This window comes from Myotis lucifugus, unplaced genomic scaffold (assembly GCF_000147115.1).
Source record: "Myotis lucifugus unplaced genomic scaffold, Myoluc2.0 scaffold_454, whole genome shotgun sequence".
Lineage (NCBI taxonomy): Eukaryota > Metazoa > Chordata > Mammalia > Chiroptera > Vespertilionidae > Myotis > Myotis lucifugus.
Genome location: NW_005871502.1, coordinates 665,870 through 680,082, shown reverse-complemented (window position 1 = coordinate 680,082; position 14,213 = coordinate 665,870). Strand labels below are relative to the sequence as shown.

At 40.2% G+C, this 14,213-nt stretch overlaps 1 protein-coding gene across 2 annotated transcripts in view; it reads left to right on the top strand.

The window, feature by feature from the left end:
* The first annotated feature begins 2,070 nt into the window (after positions 1-2,070).
* The window catches only part of SMYD1 (SET and MYND domain containing 1), a 35,482-nt gene continuing 23,339 nt past the window's right edge, over positions 2,071-14,213 (top strand). For both annotated transcript variants that reach the window (XM_006103018.3, XM_006103017.3), the window contains exon 1: positions 2,071-2,310. In XM_006103018.3, the coding sequence (XP_006103080.1) occupies positions 2,174-2,310 (137 nt within the window). In that variant the 5' untranslated portion in view covers positions 2,071-2,173. The remainder of the gene's footprint in view (positions 2,311-14,213) is intronic.

Genomic DNA, 14,213 nt, shown 5'->3' with positions numbered 1-14,213 from the left:
CCTCCACTTCCCCACCCTGCTTTCACTTTATGATCCAGCAACCTTTACTGATTCCCGTAAATATCAAGCTACTGTACAAACTCAACTCATTGTATATGCTGCTCTCTCTTCCTGGAATGTTCTCTCCCTACTTTCTAATGAACGTCTCCTTCCCTCAGAAGTAAATACTATCCTGAATGAAGCATTTCTCATTCCCATGCATTTCTTTAAACTTCTACTACATATACACAAGCACTTTTTCCTTGATCTTGTTGTTCACAGTGATTTTGAAATGGAGGGGAGGGAGAACTAGGGCAGATGAGGAAAAAAACCTTATAGGATTTGTGTTGATATGCAACGTAGCAGGGCCCTGTGTCCCCTTCCCTATTACCAGCCAAAAGACTGATAACAGTGCCAACACCCCTTGCCTCATTGACCTTGGACAAAGAGGCTAGATGTCTTGGGAAGCAAGGGACACCCTGATACAGTGAAGAATCTTTGCCCATCCTGCACAACCTCAAAGATCCAAGTGCTCATTTCAGGATTCTGTTTTATATTCAATCATAGAGTAGCTTTTGTAAAATTTTAAAATTCACATTTCCCAGGAATGCAACTTCTTGTTAACTGAAGGAAGATTATACTTTTATTCATTCAGACCTTGACTAAACGCCATTCACCATTTCAGGAAACCATGTCACATACAACAATGTGTGGAATTTGTGTCTCCAGATTCAACCAGCTCTCAACTATCACAGTGACTCTACTTAGGAGCAAACATCTGACTTTATCATATTTCCTAGTGTAGTTGTACCCAAGCATATGCATAATGAGCACACTGACATATTTAATTTACAATGAATATATATTTTATTATAGGATAACTTTCATTTTATTTCTCCCTTATTAGGTTAGGTTCGTGTCTTAGTTCATTTGGGTGGCAATAACAAAATACCACAGACTGTGTAACTTATAAACAACAGAAATTTATTTCTCACAGTTCTGGAAGCTGGCTGTCCTAGATCAGGGTGCCAGCATAGTCTGGTGAAGGCCCTTTTCTGGGGTGCAGACTTCTCATCGTGTCCTGGCAATGTGGAGGAGAGGCAGAAATTATCATTCTTGTTTTACAGCTTCTATCTCAAAGTCCTAGTGGTAGACTCAGCATTCAAATGCAGATCTGACTCAGAAGCTGGTGCTTGAGAAGGACCCCATGCACAGAGATCCAGAGGAGGCCTCCCAGAAATAGATGCATCCCAGAAACCAAAAACACTACGTGGAAGATAAGCCACAGCCCTAGATCTGCAAGGATCTTCCTTTTCAACCTGAGCGAGAGTTGGTACTTAGTTCATTGGAGATTTTAGAATCATCTCTCCAGTGTCATCACTCCTGGGTAAGAAGCACAGGGCACGTTGATATTTTCCTGGCAGAAACACATGTTAAGGGAGATTTGATAGAAAGATAGAAATAGGGTTTTTATTGTCAAGGCTTGCCTCCTTTCATATAGCCTGCACCCAGCATCCAGCACACCTGCATGATCAGGTAATTTCCAGACCTCTATGTCCTGGTGGGGCTGCTGTGGGAACCCCAAGTAATGGGGAAGAGAGATGCCCCTGGGGTATAGCTAGTACTGTTAGTGTGTCTGCCAAAGGAGTGGCTCAGTGTCTGCCACCCACCTTTAGCTTTCCGAAAGGCAGGGGGACAGGGGGCCACCTCCCTTGAGAAAGTGGAAGCCTGACTGATGCAGGGTCCCAGGGCAGCAGGCATCGCCTCTTCCCCTGGACCCTTTCAGCTGTCTGCTTCGGATTGACAGAGGCATCTGGATGCTAAAAATACCTTAGTGAACAAGTACTCCCTATTCCAACTAAAGCTCAACACCACAGCCATCAGGACTGAGCTTCCTCTTGCAAAAGAGCTTTTCAAGTTTTCCGACCCCATCCCCGAGCCGCTCTGTCAGCTTTGCTGGGTGATGAGTGAGACCCTTCCCACATCACTGTCCTCTTGTCCGTCCCCTCCCTGCCTCCAGGAAAAGGGGCAGAGGGGGAGGTGAGGGCCCAGTGGCCAGGGGGGTGGGGAAGGGGAGGTGGCCTGCCCATTTATAGGCTTGCTCTTTGGGATGCTGAAGGTGCTAAAATAGCAGTGAGGACAAGGGGCTTGGCTCAGTGTTAGGGATCTGCCCCGCTGCCTGAAAGCCTGTGAGATGACAATAGGGAAAATGGAGAACGTGGAGGTCTTCACTTCTGAAGGCAAAGGCAGGGGTCTGAAGGCCACGAAGGAGTTCTGGGCTTCGGACGTCATCTTTGCCGAGCGGGCTTATTCTGCAGTGGTTTTCGACAGGTATGAAATGTGGGGACTTGCCTTCTTTTCTCCTGTTGGTTTGGCTAGTGCCAAACTCTAAAATACTTTGCTCTCAAAATCATCAGGAAAGAGATATAAAACCCATGGGATCATTTGGAACCAAATGGCGTTTCTGCCAGCTGTTTGCTGACATAACTTTTTCTGCAAAGACTCATTGCCAATGTGATTTGCTCTGGTCCCTCGGAGGGTTGTAAAAGTGAGCAAGGGCTTTGGGGCACTTTCTTACAACGCCAGTGAACTGGGCTGAGTGGGTGTGCTGGTGTGGTGAGGGTGGGGGGAAAGGAGGGAAGAGCGGGTGTAGTGTTGTGGAAAACACTTTCTTACAGGAGGCTCCTAATTGGTGAGACTTTAAAAAGGAATTGTAGATACATAAGTAACACTGGAATGCATTTATCTTTGAAAAATTAGAATCTCACAAATAAAGCTGGAATCCCTTTTTACCTTTCCCACCCTTAATCCCAGTCCCCTCTATCTTTCCCCAGAGATAATCCCTGTAATGGTTTTAATGTGTTTCCTTCTAGAATGTTCTTGTATTATAACATACATATATCTGCACTTATCAAAATGTACAGCTGTAGTTTGTCTATTTTTTTTTTTTTTTACAGAAATGGTATCATTCTTCAGATGTCATTCTAGAACTTACTCTTTTTCACTAAACATGTTTTTGGTACTTATTCTCATGGGAACTATAAGTCTATAGATACGTCTTTTAAATCCACAGAGATCTACGTCTTTTACCCACATGTAGATATCTCCATGTTGACCCATATGCTATCTGGATTAACTGCTGTAAATATTCCACCCTGTAAACATGTGAAACTTTATTTATCCATTCCCCCATTGAAAGACATTTGTGGTTTCCAATTTTTCATAAAAATGAACATTTCTGAGATTAAAACCCTTGCCTATGTCCACTTGTACATGTGCGATGACTCTCCAGGATATATGGCCAGAGGAGGGATTGCTGAGCCCTCAGGTGTGCTGTTATCAGTTTTAACAGGCTCTGTAAAGTGGCTCTGTTAGATTTACATTCCCATTTCCCCACACCCTGTTCACACTTGACCACACACTTTTAAGAGTCTCATCCCCTATTGACAACTAGCGGGGCAACACCTCATACTTTTAAAGTTATACTAAATCTTTATTTTAGCTCTGGCTGGTGTAGCTCAGTTGATTTGGCTTCGGCCTGTACATCGAAAGGTTGCTGGTTTGATTCCTTGTCAGAGCACTTGCCTGAGTTGTGGACTTGATCCTCAGTAAGGGGCGTGCAGGAGGCTGCTGATTGATGTTTCACGCTCACATTGATGTTTCTTTCTCTTTCTCCCTCTCCCTTTCTCTCTTTGTAAAAATATTTTTTAAATATTTATTTAAAAAATAAACAAAATAAACCCCACCTACACAGTGATTAAACATGACAAACTTCTCTGAACCCAAAGTTGGGGTGACCTGCCTGCCTTTTATGTGGCCTGAAGCAGGATGGCCTCTGATAATCTAGGCTTTGAGGTTGGCACTGGACTGATCATCTTGAGAATGGACATTGCTTTTCAGACATAATTTGATTACATTTGATTCTGGAGAAATTCTTTCTTTCTGCCTACCGAGACTTTCAGGGACAAGGCAGTGAACATATGGGGCATATGGCTGACCACCATTTGAAGAATATAAGGGGGCTTAGGTGACAGTAAAGCTCTTCAGAGGGAGCTTGTCCTACTTCATTAATTTGTGTGTGTGTGTGTGTGTGTGTGTGTGTGTGTGTGTGTGTGTTGGGGATGGAGGCAAGTACAGTTAAGGAGTCAGTTGTATTCAGAATTAGATATAAAAATCTAGAAACAAAAACTCTGAACAATGATGTTGATGCTGTCATTTTGCCTTCTTTAGAACGCCTTCACTGGTGCCTCCAATTCCCCAAAGGAAATATAGACAAACAGTTTCCCTTTCATGAGTGTTTGGATATGAGTGTGTTTTCCTTCCAGTATAAAAGTAAAACTTAGGCCCAGCTGGCATGGCTCAGTGGTTGAGCATCGACCTATGAACTAGGACAGTGGTCGGCAAACTCATTAGTCAACAGAGCCAAATATCAACAGTACAACAATTGAAATATCTTTTGAGAGCCAAATTTTTTAAACTTAAACTATATAGGTAGGTACATTGTTATTAACTTAATTAGGGTACTCCTAAGGCTTAGGAAGAGCCACACTCAAGGGGCCAAAGAGCCGCATGTGCCTTGCGAGCCACAGTTTGCTGACCACGGAACTAGGAGGTCATGGTTCAATTCCTGGTCAGAGCACATGCCCGAGTTGCTGGCTCAATCCCCAGTGTGGGGCATGCAGGAGGCAGCCGATCAATGATTCTCTCTCATCATTGATGTTTCTATCTCTCCCTTTCTAAAGTAAATAAAAATATATTTTAAAAAATATATCTTCACATTGTTAACATTGTTATTTCCTTCCAGCTTGTTTTACTTTTATTTGTTTTTAAAAAATTGATTTTTAGAGAGAGTGGAAGGGAGAGGGAGAGAGAGACAGAAACATTGATGACCGGCTGCCTCTTGTATGTCCTCCACTGGGGATTGAGCCTGCAAACCAGGCATGTGACCTGACCGGAATCAAACGGGCAACCTCTTGGAGCATGGGACGATGCTCAACCAACTGAGCTACACCTGCTGGACTTCTTCCAGCTTGTTTTAAAAGAGAGGCATTTGTTTTTACTACTTAGCTGGAATCTTATTTTACAAAATATTATGTTTCTTTATTCACTCAATAATTTAATTATCTTCGGTATCACTAGACACTCTTCACAAGCATAGTATTTAATGGCTGGATGCTATCCTTCTCTTTTTTTATGACTGGACAATTAGGCTGTTTACATGTTTTTGTTACTATAAATAACTAATCACTCATTTGAAGTAATAACTACAAAACCAACCTTAGTGGACATCACAGATAAACTGCTACATAAAATATTATTATTCAATAGTAATAAAAAATTAAGATGATTGTGGTAAATAATCTTTAAAATAATTTTTTTTAAATCGAAAAGAGATACTTTTGAAAGGTGATTTGCCCAAATTTATCAGTGCAAAGGTGAGGGTAGACTCCTTCATTGGGTATACCTGAGCCAGCCTGGAGAGGTGCCAAAGGGTAACTGTGTACATGTGGTCCTCCCTCTCCGTGAGACTTCGCTACTGTAGATGAGAAACCTGACTGAGGAGGTAGGACTGAGTCACCCACAAAAGTCATTCTATAAAAGAGGCTGGCTCGAATCCAGGTGTTAACCTAAAAATAAAAGGCCAAAAGTGAGAGGCAACATGCATCTATTTGAGATTAAAAAGAAAAGAAAAGAAAAAAGAATAGCTATTCAGGACACACTGGTTCAGGCAGAAACCCAAATAGTGTTCTGATCAGGAGACAAAAGCAATGGGCATGGATGGGAAATGGAAGGGGAACAATTACATTAATGGAAGGAAGGCATTTCTATTGGTGCAGATAAGTTAACATAGTGACACTAATTCTAAAGAATGTTTGTAATTTTCAGTCCAATAGTCATAATATCTGCTTTCTTGGTGCTGATGAGCCGTTCTTTGGGATCTAATGTTGCTATAGGCCCAATGCGAAGGCTATTTTGCCCTGTTTCAAAAGTTTTTTTAAAAAACAATTTCTTTAAAAAAATATATATTTTCATTGATTTCAGAGAGGAAGGGAGAGGGAGAGAGAGATAGAAACATCAATGATGAGAGAAGATCATTGATCGGCTGCCTCCTGCACACCCGCTACTGGGGATCGAGCCTGCAATCTGGGCATGTGCCCTGACCAGAAATGGAATTGTGACCTCCTGGTTCATAGGTTGACACCAAACTATTGAACCACACCTGCTGGGCCCATTTATATGATTTATTACACATTATTGCAAGCCAGGATTATTTAGTTCATTTTATGTCAAATGGAATGAGAAGATAATCAGTTTTAGTCTTAAGAATGCAGGGAGTTCAGCAAGATTAGATCCTTATCTTTCCTCTGCTTGGTCTTGGAAGGACTCTTCTAGCCTTCTGAAGTAGAACCTCCATCTTTTCCAAACTGTAAAATCAATTAGTTGGTTAGCCCAGTTGACCAACAGACTAAGATTGGGCACTTTTCACAATATTAATAAAATTGAATCATCACTGTCACCATAGTTGTCATTATCTTCAAACAATACCCACAACCAATAGATACATGGCCAAACTAGAATAGATTCAGAATTGAGCAGGTGAAGGAATTTGAAGCATGTTTTAAAGTAACATCAGAGAACTAACCCTAATAGCTATCTACAAATAATGACTGTCACCTGGAAGAAAAAGGTTCTGAATTTTCTTTTAATTGATGGAAGGGTGAGAACCAGGCATCTTAAGCAGAAGTTAGAGTCACATTTCAGGTGAAAATGGGGTGGGGAGATATGGTGATTGGAAAGCTAGTCAGACCTCAAGCCATTTACTAGTAAGAATTAAATAGACTCTGGACACCCTTACCTTTAGACACACCACCTCACAATATGTCAAAATGTAGTTTTTGCTTATGACTTCTGAATGGGTTTTTATAACTTTGCTTTTAAAATTCTTGTTAATTTCCATTTTGCATTTTTTGTTTTTGCCTTACATTTTTTTGGAACCATTAAAAAGTATCAGTCCTAAACTTTTCCTGAACTACCTACAAGCTTTTAGCGCCTTAACATTGAGTCTCTATTTGCCTAATGAGTAGAATGAGCACGTTAGTGCTGTCTGGAGATGGAAAGGGCTATTTACAAGGTTGTGCATTTTCTCATGACAACTGGCAGAGATGATGTATGCACAGACTCGGACAATAGACTTGGTCATGTGACTCTTAAGATCTCTTCCAGCCTGGGATTCCATAGGTTGCATGAAATCTTCTATGTGCAAAGAATTCCAGTGCAGCAGGAGAGGAGTGCTAGGCTAAAATAGGAATGGAGCTTGTTCTGATTATTATTTTATTTTAGCATCAAATACAAGAGATGGAACAGGAATGGTGCTGATGAGCCGCTCTAGGAGCCAAAAATACTATTTGATTATTTTTTTAAACAGTCCCAGGTGTCTTGAATTTAGAGGGTATCTAGCCTACAGATTCCCAACCTGGGTCCATGGATCCTTAGCTAGGGAAACACCTATGATTGGAAGATCAAAGTTTTATGTGGATATGCATGCGTGTCTTTTATTTTTGTGGAGAAAGTCCATAGCTTTCATCACTTTCAAAATTACTTTCAACAAAGAAGAAGGTTGAGAACCATTGAATTTATTCGATCATCTCTTACAGATGGGGAAACTAAGGCTTAGGAGGTGAGGGGCCTTCCCCAGGTCACACAGGGGTGAGTCATACAGTCTAAGTCTTCACGGGCTTGTCCAGGCATCATCTCTCACTACTCATTCTCCACCAGTGGACCCAGAATTGCCTACTTAATTTTCTTTTATTCTTGTCAGTCCAATTAACAATATTTAATCTTAATAAAAGAAAGAGTACCCATCCATCAATTTCAGAAGGATCAAAATATGGTTCTGAAGGCTGAAAATGGTTAGATCCAGAAACTGATAGGTAAAAAACATAAGAATATACATGTGATAACATAGCAAAAAAAAAGTGTTTATAGTAACAAGCCAGTGTATTCATTTCCTGCTATTGCTATAACAAATTTCCACAAATTTGGAATTTTAGTGGCATAAAAACAAATTTTATTATCTTATGGTTCTGGAGGTCAGAGATCTAAAATGGGTCCACAAGGTTAGGTTTCCTTGAGTTTTGTAGCTTCCACAGGTGCCTGCTGTGATATTGTGTTGGGGGGTTGTGGGGAGTCTTGTGGGACTGAGACCTTTATCTGTGGGACCCGATGCTATCTCTAGGTAGATACTCTAAGAACTGAGTTGAATTGTAAGATGCCCAGCTAGTGTCAGAGTATTGTTTGGATGGTGTAAGAAACCACTCCCACAGACATTGGAATTGGGTGCAGAATCAAATCTGCATTCCTGGGCTCTATTTTCAAAGCCAGCTGGCTTCTCCCCCTCTCACCACCTGCCACCTTCTTATAAGGACTCTTGTGATCACATTAGGCCCATCCCGATGATTCAAGATTATCTCCCCAGCTCAAGGACCTTACTCCTAATCACATCTTCAAAGTCCCTTTTGCCAGATAAGGTAGCATATTCAAAGTGTCCAGTGACTAGGACACTGCCATTTTGGGGAGGCTAGCCAGCCTATCGTAGCCAATAATATTAATTTCTTATTAATCCAATTTATTACAAAGATATTAAGAAAAAAATAAAGGAGCAAGGACAGTGAATTTTTTCTAAAGTTCTTTAGACAAAAATTGTACTAGCTACTCAACGATTCTGTTTAAAGAGTTGAAAGTGCCCAGGAGAGTATGTAAATGTGTATGTGTGTAGAGAACAACAAAGATGAGATCATGGAAAAAAGTAGAGTACTTCAAAAAGAAAGTACCATTAGCAGGTTTTTTTGTGTGAAAATCAGACGAGTTATGAGCTTCTTCAGGGCCAGTGAAGACAGCTGGGCTTTTAGCCAGTGCAGTTCTATGTGGGGCTTGGGAACACTAGGATTAGCCGTGGCATATGCACAAACACTCGTGTGGCCTTTAATCTGGTAACAGCTGGTGGATGGGTGGTAGGGGAGAAATGATGCTATAAATGGAAATAATTTAATAAAGGGGTTAGAGAAATCCCTGAACAGTTAGCTCAGAAAATGAATGAATAACTGTTAAAGTTTTCAGATGATAACATTAAATGTTTGTGCTTGATGGTGAGGATAACCACAGTAGATTCAGAACCATGCCCTTAATTTGGCAATTGTAGCTGTGAAGGTAAGACATGTTGATATGTCACATGACCTGTTATGAACTGTATTGCTGAATTTTACCAAATAATCCTTAAATGCAGAAGTGTGGGAATAATTTTCTTTAGAACATAGATGAAATCAAATGCCAGCTTGTCCCCATAACATTGTCATCTTCCCTCAGTTGCGTCTGAAGATGTGTTCTGAGCAGGAGAAGAGGAGTTTGGCTCTGCCGATGTTTCTAAATGGTTACAGCATAAGCCTGCATACCAAAGGGCCTTCGGTTCTCAGTCAAGGGCACTACATGGGTTGTGATTTGCTCCCTGACCCTGGTTGTGGCAGGTGTGGGAGGCAACTAGTAGATGTGTCTCTCTCCCCCTCTCTTTTTCCTTTCACCCTCCTTCCCTTCCTCCCTCCTTTCCTTCCTTACTTCTATTCACTTTTTTTCTGAAAAAGCAATGAAAGAATATCCTCTGGTGAGGATTAACAATACATAAATAAATAAGTAAATAAATAAATAAGTGGGGTTTGGTTGCAGCTGGAGTGTGGGAAATGCATACAGGTTTGAGTGCATTGTGTGAACCCCATCATGTGACTTGTGGCAGAGAAAAGTTTAAGGATTCCTATTTCAATAAAAGATTTTAAAAATAAATAGGCAACTTCTCAGAACTAAAACAAATAACCCTAAATTTATATAGAACCACAAAAGACCTCTAATAATCAAAACAATCTTGAGGAAAAACAAAATTGGGAATATTATGTTCCTTGATTTCAAACTATACTACAAGGCTATAGTAATAAAAAACAGTAAGGTATTGGCACAAAAACAGACACATTGATCAGGAAACATAACAGAGAATTAAACCCTCACTCCTATGGTCAATTAATTTACAAAATAGAAGACAAGACTATACAATGAAGGAATGATAGTGTCTTCAATAAGTTGAAAAAATTGGTCAGATACATGCAAAAAATATGAAACTAGATCACTTTCCTACATCATATAGAAGAGTAAACTCAAAATGGATTAAAGACTTAAATGTAAGATGCAAAACCATAAACTCCTAGAGGAAAACTCTTTGACATTGCTCTGAGTAATATATTTTTTTGGATATTTCTCCTTGGGCAAGGGTAGCAAAAGCAAAAATGAACAAATGGGACTACATCAAAATGAAAAGCTTCTGGATTGGCTGGTGTGGTTCAATGGTTGAGCGTCGACCTATGAACCAGGAGGTGACTGTTGGATTCCTGGTCAGGGCATATACCCAGGTTTCAGGCTTGATCCCCAGTAGGGGGTGTGCAGGAGGCAGATGATTGATGATTCTATCTCATCATTGATGTTTTTTTCTCTCTCTCTCCCTCACCCTTCCTCTCTCTAAAATCAATAAAAACATTTAAAAAGAAAGCCCTCACCAGTCTTGCTCAGTAGTTAGAGTGTCAGCCTGCAGACTGAAGGGTCTCAGGTTCAATTCCAGTCAAGGGCAGGTACCTTGGTTGCAAATTTGATCCCCACCCCAGTCAGGGCTCATGCGTGTCTCCCTCAATTGATGCTTCTCTCTCTCCACCCCCCCCCCCACTCTCTAAAAATCAATGTAGCCTGATCAGCATGGCTCAGTAGTTGAGCATCAACCCATTAAACAGGAGGTCAGGGTTCAATTCCCCGTCAGGGCACATGCCCAGGTTGGTGGCTCAAACCCCGGTATGGGGCATGCAGGAGATAGCCAATCAATGATTCTCTCATCATTGATGTTTCTGTCTCTCCCTCTCCCTTCCACTCTGAAATCAATAAAAATACATATTTAAAAAAAACAATGGAAAAAATATCCTCAGGTGAGGATTAACTACAGATAAAAAAATAATAAATAAAAAAGAAATAAAAAGCTATGTACAGTGAAGGAAACCATCAGCAAAACAAAAAGACAATCTACTGAGTGGAGGAAGATACTTGCCAACGATGCAGCTGATAAGGGGTTAATATTCAAGTTATGTAAAGGATTCATACAACTTAACATTAAAAAACCCCAAACAGTTCAATTAAAAAATGGGCAAAAGACCTGAATAGACATTTCTCCAAAGAGGACATACAGATGGCCAATAGACATATGAAAAGATGCTCAATTAAAACCACAATGAGATATTATCTCACACCTGTCAGAATGGCTAACATCAATAAATCAAACAAGTGTCAAGGATGTGGAGAAAAGGGAGCCCTACTGCACTGTTGGTGGGATTGTAAATTGGTGCAGCCACCGTGGAAGACAGTGTGAGGTTCCTCAGAAAATTAAAAATAGAACTACTATATAACACAGCCATCCAATTTTTGGGTATTTACTCAAAGAAATCCAAAACATTAATTGTAAAAGACATGCACACCCCTATATTTATTGCAGCATTATTTACAATAGCCAAGATATGGAAGCAATCTAAGTTTCCACTGATAGACAAATAGATAAGGAAGATGTGGTACATATATACAATGGACTATTACTCAGTAATAAAAAAAGAATGAATTTTGCTATTTGTGACAACTTGGATGGACCTAGAGGGTATTATGCTAAGTGAAATAAGTCAAAAAAGATAGACAAATACCATATGATTTCACTTACAGCTTGTGGCACCAACCAACCAAACAAAAAACAGAAACAAATTCATGAATACAGAGAATATTTTGATGGATGCTAGATGGGAAGGGGACTTGGAGGCAGGTGAAAAAGGGGAGGAGATTAAAAACAGACATGGGGATTTAAGGTACAGAATGGAGAATATAGCCAATAATATTGTAATAACTATGTATGGTGTCAGATGGGTACTAGATTTCTCAGGGTGATCATTTCGTAAGGTATATAAGTGTGTAATCACTATGTTGTACACCCGAAACTCATGTAAAATTGTATATCAACTGTAATTGAAAAATTAAAAAAAATGTAATCCCTAGCTGGTTTGGCTCAGTGGATAGAGTGTCAGCCTGGGGACTGAAGGGTCCCAGGTTCAATTCCAGTCAAGGGCACATGCCTGGGTTGCACACTGAATCCCCAGTGGGGGGGCACGCAGGAGGCAGCTGATCAATGATTCTCTCATCATTGATGTTTCTCTCTCTCTCTCCATCTCCCTTCCTCTCTGAAATCAATAAAAATATATTTTAAAAAATTTAAAAAAATTAAAAAGAAATAAAAGTGGTACATATAGACAATGGACTATTACTTGGTCATAAAAAAGAATAAAATCTTACTATTTGCAACAACATGGATGGACCTAGAGGGTATTATGCTAAGTGAAATAAGTCAGATAGAGATAGACCATATGACTTCATACCATATAATTTCACTTGTGTAGTGTCTAAAAAAACAAAATAAATAAACAGAACGGATTAAGAAGTACAAACTGGCAGTTACAAAGTAATCACAGAGTCAGCATTGGCAATACAGCCAATATTTTGTAATAACTATATATGGTGTCGGGTGGGTACTGGTATTAACTGGGGGATCACTGTGTAAATTATATAAATGTCTAACAACTATGCTGTGTACCTGAAGCTATAATATTGAATATCAATTGTAATTATACATTTTTTTCTAACTATTTAAAAAGGAAAGCAAACATTTGCTAACCTTTGTTCCATGACATACTTTTTACTGGGTTCATAGTGTTTCTTTAAGTGGCAAAACAAACAAACAAAAAACAAACAATAGGCAATCCCTAGGCTTGGTGTGAGGAAGCAGTACCACCAAACTTCTTACACTCAAATATGATAATAGTGCAAACAAGAATTCAGCAATGCTCCTCAAAGGTTTAAACAAGCCATTTAAAAATGACATTAGGTAGATGCCATTGGGAAGAGAAGCCAACTCTGGTTGTATTTCTCTCTCCTCTCGGCAAAAGCCTTCCATAGCTCCCGTTTGCCTGCAGAATAAGGATATATTTCTGAGAGTCTCATTCCAGGTTCCCCATAGTCTAGTCATCTTTCTAACATTATTTCCCAATGTGGTGCAACCTATGATCTCGTCAAATAGCTATTTTGTCTCCTATACATGCCTGTTCCCTCTACATGGATGCCTTTGACTAATTCCAGGGGCTGTCCATAGGAGAACTTGACATTCTTTGAGTACAAACTTGGCCCAGCTTCAGAGGATCAGAACCATGTCTCCTTCCCTCCTGGATGACTGCCTTTCCCGGTTCCTCCCCTCCTTCACCTCAGTGGGAGTCAGGTATTCTTCCATCATCCCTACAGCACTGCTGGGCTGATGCCACAACTTGCTTACATGTGTTAATGTCCCAGCCCAACCTGGGGACTGCTCGAAGGCACGGGTTGTGTCTTGTCTATTTTTAAGGCCCTCCATCACCTAGCTAGATGCACAGTACATAACAGTTACCCAATACCTACTTGTGAAAGGAAGGAAGAGTGGGGGAGGAGTAATTGAAAATATTGTAAAATGGGCAAAGGACCTGAATAGACACTTCTCCAAAGAGGACATACAGATGGCCTATAGACATATGAAAAAAATGCTCAAAGTCACTAATCATCAGAGAAATGCAAATTAAAACCACGAGATAATCACCTCACATCTGTTAGAATGGCTGTCATCAATAAATCAACAAACAACAAGTGCTGGCGAGGATGTGGAGAAAAGGGAACATTAGTTCACTGTTAGTGGGAATGCAGACTGGTGCAGCCATTATGGAAAAACAGAAGGAGTTTCCTCAAAAAACTAAAAATGGAACTGCTGTTTGACCCAGCAATACCACTTCTGGTAATATATCCTAAAAACCCGAAGCATCAATCAGAAAGAATAGATGCAGCCCTATGTTCACGGCAACATTATTTACAATAGCTAAGATTTGGAAACAGCCCAAGTGCCCATCAGCAGATGAGTGGATAAATAAGCTGTGGTATATTTACACAATGGAATACTATGCAACTATGAAAAAGAAGGATCTCTTACCCTTTGGGACAGCATGGATGGACCTAGAGACTATTATACTAAGTGAAATAAGCCAATCAGTGCAGGCAATAAGGGGGCGCTCTCTGCACAGGATTTAAAAACAATAACAAAACTA